The 12,162-nt window shown below is 34.4% G+C and overlaps 1 protein-coding gene across 1 annotated transcript in view; it reads left to right on the top strand.

The window, feature by feature from the left end:
* Nucleotides 1-12,162, top strand: part of LOC138332616 (focadhesin-like) — a 315,742-nt gene that overhangs the window by 115,535 nt on the left and 188,045 nt on the right. The window contains exons 4-5 of the mRNA XM_069280615.1: nucleotides 605-759; nucleotides 4,666-4,767. Of these exons, the coding sequence (XP_069136716.1) occupies nucleotides 605-759; nucleotides 4,666-4,767 (257 nt within the window). The remainder of the gene's footprint in view (nucleotides 1-604; nucleotides 760-4,665; nucleotides 4,768-12,162) is intronic.

The raw sequence follows: 12,162 nt of genomic DNA, 5'->3' as shown, positions 1-12,162 counted from the left end.
GTTAGGCTAGTGCTCTAGTTGTGCCTTTTGCTAATGGGAATCTTTCATTTTCAATACTTTTTCTGTTACCATGGAAACTTATTTAAAAATACCATATTATTAAAGTTTCCTTTCTATTTCAGGCTATAACTCAAAAACCGTTCAACTTGGCTACACGAAACTTTCTGTACATGTTAGGCTAGTGCTCTAGTTGTGCCTTTTGCTAATGGGAATCTTTCATTTTCAATACTTTTTCTGTTACCATGGAAACTTATTCATACACAACTGGGCGCGGGGGATAATGCCAAGCTTTGCGGCTCCTTGTTTTTAAAAAGAAGAATCAATAGTTCATCTATCCTTGTTGTTTAATTTGTGGCTGAATGGAAATGTTTTTATGTCTGTATGTAAATTATATGAAGAACAGAATCTTAAACTTGCTTTATGTTTTATCAAAAATAATTGTAATATAAAGAATAGAATCTTAAACTTGCTATGTTATATGAAATACTAACTCCTTAGAGATTTCAATTGTCCTACCTACATGTTAAGCTGTTTATTGAACTTGCTTTATAAATTATTCTTTGGCTCAAAGTTGATAAAAATTATCTGATTGAAATGTTTTCAGTTTGTGGAGGTGAAACTTCTGTGGGAGAAATGTGGAACAGAAGTTGTAATGGTAGCGAAGTCTGCCTGTCAGGTGTTGGTCCGTTTGGTAACCGATGGCGATGCTGATTTTCTGTTTATCATCAATGGACTCCTAAACCAAGTTCCATCTGCTAGGTAAGAAGTTGTAGCCAGGAAACAGTTCAGAATATACTTAAGTTCCTGTTTAGAAGTGTATTATAATTGAGATTGCCAATATCTAATATGTTTTACTTACTTGACGAACAACGAGATGACAAAACTACTGAAGGGATTTTGAAATGTTTTGTCTATCTTTAATCTAAATGGGGTAAACTTTTACCTCTGCTTGTGCAGGAAACAGGCCTCTGAACGTCCTGATGCCAACAGCAGAATTTCCTTATGCAGGCCTCTAAACTTCTTGATGCAAGACTCTAAACTTCCTGGTGCAGGCCACTGAACATCCTTATGCAGGCCTATAAACTTCCTATTGCAGACTGCTTAACTTCTTGATGCAGGCCTCTGAACTTTCTGATGCAGGCCTCTGAACTTTCTGATGCAGGCCTCTGAACTTTCTGATGCAGGCCTCTGAACTTTCTCATGCAGGCCTCTGAACTTTCTCATGCAGGCCTCTGAACTTTCTCATGCAGACTGCTTAACTTCCTAATATTGGCCACTGAACTTCCTCTGATCATTCTGATGCAGGCCACTAAACTTCCTATTGCAAGACTCTGAACTTTATGTCGCAGGCCGCTGAACTTGCAAATGCAGGCCTCTGAACTCTGTGATAAAGGCCTTTGAGCTTCCTAATTCAAGCCTCTGAACTTTCTAATGCAGGCCTCTGAACTTCCTAATACAAGCCTCTGAACTTCCTATAAGCCTCGGAACTTCATGATGAAGACATCTGAACTTCCTTATGCAAGCCTCTGAACTTTCTGATGTGAGCCTTTGAACTTCCTAATGCAGGCCTTTGACATTCCTGATGCAGATCTAAGAACTTCATGATGTAGGCCTGCAGACTTTCCTAAATCTTAAAGCAGAGTTCTGAATATCCTAGTACAAAACCTAGTAATTCTCATACAATGCTTGCGATGCCTGCTTATGTAAGCCTAGTTTTCATATTGTTACCTTGAGAAACATCAAATTGTTTACTTTGTTAGAATAAGCTTACTACCTGATGTTGTCTTATTATGTCCAGTTTTTAATGTCCTTTATTTGAAATGAAAGTTTTTTCTTTAGAATTGTTGGCATATCTCTGGTTAAATTCATGCAGTCTGCTTTCTTCAAACCTTCAAATGTGTTTTCTTTATACATTTGCCATAAAATAAGGGATACGCACAGGTGCCAAAATGTTACCAATGCCCTTCCTACACTGTCCTGTTTTGTCCTTCACATCTAGTTCCCATTCTAATGGATGTGAAGACTGATGACATTCAGGTTTCTGTAATGCCACATTTGTTTTAATAATGACTTGTATAAAATAACCTGCTTGTTTGTATGGAAACTCTGCATAACCATGGAAACCAAATGCATATCACTGACAGGTATTTACTGATAAATCAATCAGTTTTCTTTAAGGGCTGAATAGGAGGATTGTGGTGTCAGATTAACAACTGTGATAAGTGCTGATCATATACCTGGGAGTAATATGGCAACGTTAGGAAAAGAAATGGTAATAGAAAGAAAATAAAGGTGATTGTTTTTAAAGGTAGTTAGGGTAATAACGTTCGGTGTAACTCTGTTTCCCACCGTTTTAAATGTCGAAGCATTCTAGCGGGATATCTTCGTCCTTGGTAATGATGAGCCTGTTTATACAGTCTATCACTTTAAAAATGGAACAGAAATTGATTTATTTCTCTCCATTCTCTTTTCTCACTGAGGCACGTCTCGTAAACTTGTGCCGTTACTGATGTGTTTTAGGGAGAGTTTTCCCTTGTCAGGTGGTGTTCACTACTATATAAATGTCATTGTGTTGGTAGATCATATCAAACCTCCGATTTCATGATGGCCACGTTGTCCAACATTCCACATCTAAACCCCCATCATTGTAGTGCATAGCTAACATACAATGAGGGTATAGCTATAGGTTTATGCCTTAGATATGCTGTCTGTAAATAGGAACACAGACTTTCCTCCATCTTAAAAATCTATTTCCTTAAAGTACTGAAGAGTTCTATATTAACAAATTTTAGATTCCATGAGTTCATTTTGAAATTGATTGGACAACAAGATGGTCAACTGGCAGCCATCTTGAATTTTGAGAAGAAAAGTTTGTTACCACTAAATCTTAGACCGTATTCAAAACATCTTAAATTTTAATGGACCTGAGTTGTGCATATTTATTTGGAACTAATGTGAATTAAAAGATGACTGATATGCAGCTTTTTTTTAATCTTGATCAATGAATTTTGCCATTTCTGAGGAAGAACATATGTATTTTGTTCCCGCTGTGAATATTCAGTTTTGGGATTGATTCAGGGAAACATGATGGCTGACAGCCGGTTACCTTGAATTATAAGAATTGGAGCGTGTTTCAAACAGTATTTCTCATTTTTCCAAGCTTATTTATCAAACTTCATATACATTGTCCCACTAGTAACTAATTTATCAAACTTTTCATCCATATTCCACTATACTTATTTATCAAACTTCATATACATTGTCCCACTAGTAGCTTATTTATCAAACTTCATATACATTGTCCCACTAGTAACTTATTTATCAAAATTCATATACATTTTCCCACTAGTAACTTATTTATCAAACTTCATATACATTGTCCCACTAGTAACTTATATTTATCAAACTTCATATACATTGTCCCACTAGTAACTTATTTATCAAACTTCATATACATTGTCCCACTAGTAACTTATTTATCAAACTTCATATACATTGTCCCACTAGTAACTTATTTATCAAACTTCATATACATTGTCCCACTAGTAACTTATTTATCAAACTTCATATACATTGTCCCACTAGTAACTTATTTATCAAACTTCATATACATTGTCCCACTAGTAACTTATTTATCAAACTTCATATACATTGTCCCACTAGTAACTTATTTATCAAACTTCATATACATTGTCCCACTAGTAACTTATTTATCAAACTTCATATACATTGTCCCACTAGTAACTTATTTATCAAACTTCATATACATTGTCCCACTAGTAACTTATTTATCAAACTTTGTCATATACATTGTCCCACTAGTAACTTATTTACTCAAACATTGTCCATAGTAACTTATTTAATCCAATATACTATAACTTATTTATCAAACTCCATATACATTGTCCCACTAGTAACTTATTTATCAAACTTCATATACATTGTCCCACTAGTACCTGGTTGTTCATATATTATTTTGGAACCGATCAGAAAACAATGTTATCCAGCAATTGACCTTGGATTTTGTTGTTGTTGATGCTATATGTCTTTGAAAGTATTGAAAGACATTAATATACTATCTTCATATGATCCACTTGATCTGAAGTTGAGAGTGTTGCTACTGCTATTGTTTTTAATCTTCTTGTTTTTCATCATTCTGTTTTCGCATATAATTGTATGTTTCATGGGGAGGAGATGGAAGAGAGGGGGGGGGGGGGGGGGGGGTTGGGTTTGGGGGGGGGGGGAGTCCAACAGAGAAGAAAAGATCTGAAGTACAGTGTATGTTCCATTTGATTAATATATAATTAATTAGATTGCTTCTTGTGGACACCAAGATCTCTTTGGGATTTCTCAATTGTCTCAATTGTCTTTTATATATATTTGACCTTGTGTATTCTTAAATTAAGGTTTCAGTTATCATTATTGAGGATACTATTGAGTTTATCAAGTGATTGTATGCTTTCTTTTAACTGTCGTATAAATGTCACAGCAGTTACCAATGTATATATAAGTCTTCCTGCTAAGAAACAAAATCTCTGATTGGTTGTCCATTCAATAAAACTGACCATGACAAGAAAGTGGCCATCAGCTGGAGAAAAACACATCTTATTACATTAATGTGTTGATACAAACAACCTAACCTAATTATCTCCCTTTTCTGTGCAGGTCCCTTTTGGGAATTGTGAATGGAATCGGAGAACTGCTCGTTCTACAAATTGCACTTGCTGAGAATCAAGGTCAACAGTACTCTTGTCCCTATCGTTTAAGGTAAGAAGAATTTTGTTTTGTTTTTTCTCCATATTATACACCCTCTTTTGTCTTAATTGGAAATGCAAGGTGGCTGATTGGAAATTGACAACTGCTGTTAATAGAAGTACACCATTATGTTAAGATTACAGACTGTTTACTGTAGTGGTAGCTAGGGTGTTGACAAACAGCTCATGGTACTAGGTATGTAACTAATGGTAACTAAAGGTCAAGGTTATGGTCAGACGTGATGTAAGTGTCATAGGATCCAGATTACTGTATGTTTCATTTTATCCACCATGATAAAGATACAATATAAATTCAAAGTTATCATCTTTTGCAACTCACAACAGGGAACGTATTGTTAGCATAGATATTTTGGAAAGACCAAATTACTCATCTATACTTTTTGTAGAAACATATTTTATTGTGAAAACAAACACAAATGGAATGTACTTTATATTTTTTTCTGATTCCGTCCTGGAAATATAGTTGTTAGTTTTGCCCCTGGAAGATTTCAAGACAATGTTTTACAATATTTACAGTTTCTGGGTGTTGATTTATTGAATCTAGACATGCACCGTTATTGTAATCATTTGGACTCACTAAGAAATTAATTTAATGATTGATTTTAAAATCTGCACCAAAGATTATTGAAATTTACATAATATGATTTATGCAATTTAGGATAAAAGTGCAACAAGTCGCCATTTTGTTTATAATGATAACGTTTCCTTGATTATCTTATTCCTCTGACATGAAAAAGATCAATTGGAAATAAAAAAAAGAGATAAATCGGAAATAGAAAAAAAATTAATTGGAAATAAAAAAACAAAAAGAATTTTAAAATTGAAAATAAAAAAAAAGATAAATTGGAAATAAGAAAAAAAATAAACACGAAGTTTGTTTTGAACTTGAAATACTTTCCATTATAATTAAGGTACACAATATCACTGTATTGGCAATTTGAACACAATAGGAGATTTATTGCAAAGAAAGAACATCAATATTAGGTGTCTGCTACACGATTGTCAACTATATGTGACAAGGGGAAGAGGGAGGGTACAGAAAGAGGTATTAAAAATAAAACTATATTTCCCTTTTGTTTGGATCTGTAAAAGTATGGCACATGGTCTCGAGTTTGATTGATGATATGTGACACGTTATTTATGGAGAGGGTATTGAACAGTATTTATCAGACAATCTCATTCTAGATGTCCAGACTTGGGTATTGTTTGTGTACAATGTTGTAATATATGACATCACCAGTAACAACTCATTCATTTGATTATTCTCCATAAACATCCCACTTTTATTTCATTGGCTCTGTGTCACAGATTTTAGATTAATCAATTCAATTAACGAAAATGGACATCAGTAACTAATCAGCTAGTTCTCTCTTTGGTGCTTTAGCTTATAAATATCAATGAAGTCTGTCAGTAGAAATCAAAATCTACTAGGGAAAAAAACCTGTCTATTGACACCACTGAGGATAATTTGATATCACTTGAATTTGTAGTTTATCTTTGACTTCATTTGAAGATAAATTGCTTTAAACTTTGAGCAATCAATATAAAATAATTATTTTTTAGAGTTCTGTTAATTTCATCAAATTTTTTGGGTACATGATTCTCCAATATCACATACCTTGCTACAGAACAGTCCATATCATGACATTGAGCTGATAAGAATTACTACAGTACCTCATGAAATATTACTTAAACCAAGATTTGATTAAATATGGCAATTTATTTAAAACTGATGGACATGTGATCACATATAGACTTTGCTTATAAACTTTTACATTTACAATGATGAACAAATTATTTTGCTATCCAGATGATAAATGATGAATGTATATCATGTACAAGCGTTCACATACAGTACATCAAATCTTGTCATATATATTGCAACCTTTGCATTCTTAGATTTTGGCGATGTATATCAAGAGCGGTATATTAGGTTTGCAGTTGAAATCTTAAATGTTGTCATATTCACAACATGATGTATATGATATATCGTCAAATCGTCAAATTGTACATGGATATTGTAAAATGATTAATAGATAGTGAACATTAGTGGGGGCTGTGTGGTTAAGTGTCCCAACATATTACCACAAGCCTTCTACCTCTGGGTAGAATGCAATGTGGTTCTGACTGCTGGTCGGTGGTTTTTCTCTGGATACTCTGGCTTTTCTCCACCAACAAACCTGACACCTCCTCAAATGACCCTTACTGTTAATAGGATGTTTAGCAAAAAATACAAAACAAACGTTGTACACACGACCATAGTGTATACAGTCGATGAGCTGTCAGTCAGCAGTCAGGCACCTTACAAAAACATCCATGCCAAGTAACCCAATTTGGCGATATTATTGAGGTCGCTATAGTGTTATTTTAACCATTTGTTCCGGAATGTGATAGCGATAGGCAAGTTTCGTACTGGTTTAACAGGTGTATCATATGGAAGACAATATGTTCCAGATAAATTCATGGCAATTATAAACAGGTTTGGGTGTATATCGAGTGGCGATTTAACAAGATTTTACTGTACAAGATAGCTAGATAGCACAGCAATCCTTCTCTTATCCTCCCATGCCAAAAAAAGTTAATAAAAAAATAAATAGAAATAAAAAAAAACCTAAAAAATAGAAAATCTGTACATAATCCTAGATAAGGCCTGCACAGTTTTGTAATATAATGTAACAGCATGAGTTTGTAAGATTATGTAACAGTGTGTGTTGTGAGGCAGTAGTTCTGGTGTAAAAAGCAGACGACATCCCTTCAGAACTGTTGTGATTTAACAGATTGCTATGACAGCTAATCTAGTCTCAATTTTCACTGAAATACACAGAGAGAAAAAACCCAACAAATTGTCGATTGTATCAATCAAAACTGCATAACAAATTGTCACAAAATTTAGTTTTGCTAATGGGCAATTTACTCCACAAATCTTTAAGACAATTCATGAAGATTTATGTTTGAGCGTTTGTGAAGTTACAGAAAATGTTTGAATATATATTTAGGCCAGCTAAATGTCCATCATCGATCTGTAAATATTTACACCCAATGGAGCTCTATAAGTATCCAGGACCTACGTACTCTCTTTATACCATAATATAAGCTAACTTACATAGATTTGTCCGTTGGGTCAGTGATCTATGCCAACTGACCATTATACTGTTGGCTCTCAGACAGAAACATTACACATACATAGATTATCAACATACATATATATGGACTGATCAAACTTATATTTGGTTGTTCTAATATAGACAGCATTAGACCAATTTAGACGATCCACTTTAAAAAGACGAGAACAATTATTGACGTTACGATGATGTTTCTGTCGTCTGGTTACGACTGTAACAGAACAATATAGCATTACTCAAACAGAGCTCTCTTCTAGGTTTTAAGCAGAAAAGACTACGATTCACACTGATTGGTAGAAAACAGAATCCCTCGGGTATCATATCAACGAACGAGATCATCAGTCCGTCAAAAGAATTGTCAGTAAAGGCATTTTGCCACTGGAACATTTTTATGCCGAAAGCATTTATTTCGCCCAATGGGAATGTCTTTGAATTGGTTTTACGAAGCTTTTCTTTTTTATTTGGTTTCACTTTGACAATTTCATTATGACCATTGAACAATTTAGTAGCTGGTTCTGGACATTTTTTTCCCCAGAATATTTTAAAACAACATCCAATTGCATTAAATTATTTGAAATTAATGTTAATTAGGAAAATTCAATGCTTGAAGAATGACTAATTATCAAAAGTTGATCATATTTCATCGCCAAACCAATTTAAACCACATTTACAAAAAAAAACAACAAAAAAACATCTGATATCTAAAAAGAAACATCCAAAATCAAATTGAGATGGTTATTTCCGTAGCAACCATTCTTGAACAGCTGATGACTTTATATTTCCTGATGGTCAAGGCTATAAGCTTGATAATCTAGGTCACGAATGATCTTGATCTCTAAGGATGATGGTTTTAGGAACTGTCTATTTGTATATAGTTAGATTATACAGTGATTCCTCCGCTAAGACTATTGGTCAAGCCTTGGCTGGATCCAGGGATTTATCCCATACAATAATTAGTGAATCGTCTGGTAGTTCTCTGCTGACCCAAATTATTGTTTCAAATTCATTTAGGCAATATCTCTTGTAGTCGGTCATTGACCTCATATATAAAGTAGAGCTAATTTTCTGCATGACTGTGTTGATTATTAAAGCTACCAAATTAATACTCAATCAAAAGTGAAACAAAACTCTATCCTTTTTGCCATATATACCTGATATGTGTAAGTATCAGTATGTTGGCTTGTAAGCCTCACTGAGTCTTTGTCTACAGTTCACAGAAACAATCTAATCACCCGATTTCCATTAAAGTGTGGTCAGTGAGTCATGGCCCTTCATATGATATGATGTTAGTTCAAAAATATCTGTAGCCATGGTAACAAAATAAAAGCTTCCAAGTTTTCAAAAATGAACTAGACATTGTCCAATTTTAATTTTGAATGGTACTTAACACCATTATTTAAATATATCTGCTGCCATGGTAACCAAATGAAAGTTTCTGATTGTTCAAATATGAAATGGACAATTTTAGTTTTGATATTAACCACAATGATGACATTTTTGGAAATTGTCAAGTCAGAGTAACACATATTTGAATTAAAGTAACACCTTGAAATAGAATGATTATAAGTCCTGTTTTCTACCACAAAGTATTCATTTGGCAGGGACATTTCTTTCTGACAAACTTCAGTTTTCAAGTTTAATCAAAATGACTGACGACAAATTGAAGAAGTTGTGATGACACATGCCTAAAATCTATGATGTAAAAAGCTGACTTAGTAACTGTGGTCAAGGCTTCAATATCTGAGGAGCCGTGCGTGGTGGCTTAGTGGTTTTCTCCACATACAAACCTGGCACATCCATACAATGACCCTGGCTGCTGATAGAACAATACAAACCTGGCACATCCATACAATGACCCTGGCTGCTGATAGAACAATACAAACCTGGCACATCCATACAATGACCCTGGCTGCTGATAGGACCATACACTAAATAAAACCAAACTAAAACTTAAATCCAATTCAAATGTTTGATTGCATGTACACAGCCAAAACCTTTGTTGTAAAGATAGTGCATACAGAATTGCACAAGAACCTGTTTGCTATATATGGAATAGATTCAAGCTGTGTTAATTGTATTGCCAGTAGTATATACGGAGGTACCAGTATGAATGTGATGGAGATACCAGTATGATTGGGAAGGCGTATGCTAGTCCAGGGATGGGCAATAATCGTAATAGCACACTGCTGTCAATGTAATTGTTCTCTACGACATTTTTCTAGGACTACACCGTGACATTATTCCCATCACGTTGATATTCCGCTATATCTTGATGGTTCTCAATACTTCTGATAAGTGTCCACCGTTTACCTTGTCACCACAATGTCTGATGAATCCCATTGTAGGTCAAATGAGAAAAAAAAATTGTACAGTGACTTTTAAGGACTGATTGGGTTATCTGCTACTGCCTAGTATTAATCAGACTGATCAGACTGAGTTATCTACCTTGGATTTGTGGCCGAAGGTAATTCAAATCATATTCATTTGAAATATTAGGATATATTATCATTGAAATATCAAGGTTAGCAGAACGGATGGGCATTTTGTTTTCTAAAGCCAGATAGTATCTCACCGTGCTGGACTGGTAAAGGGCAATTGTGTTGTAGCCAGACTCAGTGAGCTTGTTTAAATGCATTCGTAAAGTTATCAATACTTACAAGAATTACACAAAATTATATATATATCACCCGTACCGCATTGTTGATTTATTACATAACTATCATGGAATATTTAAAGACTTCTGAAAGTAAAACAAAATGAAGGAAAAGTGAAATGCATCATTATTATGTCCAAAAGAAAATGATGGCCTTTAGCTATATTTCAAGGATGTTTAGGATTAGACTTACGGTATACTTTTTGAGAAAAAGAGCTAAGTATAGTTTAGCATCACTAAGTTTCACAGCTAGCCTCTGAATCCCACACCCTGAAATGAATCTTGCAACAATAAGGTGTGTTGAGGTGATCATGATGTCATTTAGCTATGATTAAAGTTTGGTTAGGATTGGATTTATACTTTTTGAGAAACAGAGCTCAACGCAAAACTTTAAGTCAAGTCTTATAAATAGTTTAGCATCCTTAAGTTTCACAGTCTCTGCATCCCACGGCCTAAAATGAATCCTGCAACAATTAAATATTACTATTGGGCCATATCAACACAATAAAAGTGCCTGTACGAGCAATTGTTTTGGCTGATCTTGTAGCTTTACATCAGTAAGATTGAACAAATTTGAAAATCAAACTTTTATACTGTTACTTAATGCTCTTTGCCATGATATTACTATTTGACCTTTTGAATGTGATGAACTGTGTAAATACATTCAAAGGTTATCCTAAACTAGCAGTTTTGGTCCATAGAGGAAAGTACAAATTAATTTGTATCCTAGCCCCAAGGGGCCTCTTGTTTACTGTTAAAGTGGAATAATAGACACTAGACTGACATTATAGTTAATCTTTGAGCTTTTGAGGAGACATTTAATTATCTCTTTAACCCTTGTGTATTTAGTTTACAAGACTAACAGAGAAGGACAATATTATGTCAATGCTAGCAGCCAACAAGGGCAGGTCACAGATGCCGATGGAACGAACAGGAACTTTACAGTGGCACAGGTTAGGGAAAGGTGGCACATTATCTGTGGTCAGTGACATCTTTGGTATAATAAAGACAGGTCACTGTCAGGCTTAGTAATTATTGTGTCAGCCGTTGTAACACATGAGGATGCAAGAAATGGTCAAAAGACAGACTTGTCACCTTTCAATGTCACTTATTGCATTCTCAGCACCTTAGCAACTTTTTCCACCAAAATTTTTCAATATAATAAATAATGTTATGGTTGTCAGGTTACAGTTTTCATTGATTTGTCTGTTTGTTTGTTTGATTTATTTTAATAACTGACAGAGTTGGGACAAACAGGCAGGTGACATCTTGCTTAAGCAATACTCATATTGTTTGTTGATAAAGTCTAGAGAAAGTCTTTTATAAAAAGCAAGAAAGCAGTGTCTTTGTAGTTAATTTGTGGTGACATTTACCTTCCATATGATCAATAATAAAGAATACAATGACTCAGGTATTTTTACAAAAGGTTAGGCCTATATAATCATTTAAATGTTTCGGGACTGAACTATGTTGATTCTTATGGTGACCTGCAGGTAACTTAAACAATAGTGTTTGGAAGTATCGGGGTCAAACCCTGGTTTGCCCCCAGCATAAACTTCCTTCAGTTGGCGATTATGCAAGGATGAATGCCAACTGGACAATGGCAAATTTA

This window comes from Argopecten irradians, chromosome 10 (assembly GCF_041381155.1).
Source record: "Argopecten irradians isolate NY chromosome 10, Ai_NY, whole genome shotgun sequence".
NCBI lineage: Eukaryota > Metazoa > Mollusca > Bivalvia > Pectinida > Pectinidae > Argopecten > Argopecten irradians.
The sequence above is the reverse complement of the archived record's forward strand: the minus strand, read 5'-3'. Positions and strand labels throughout refer to the sequence as shown.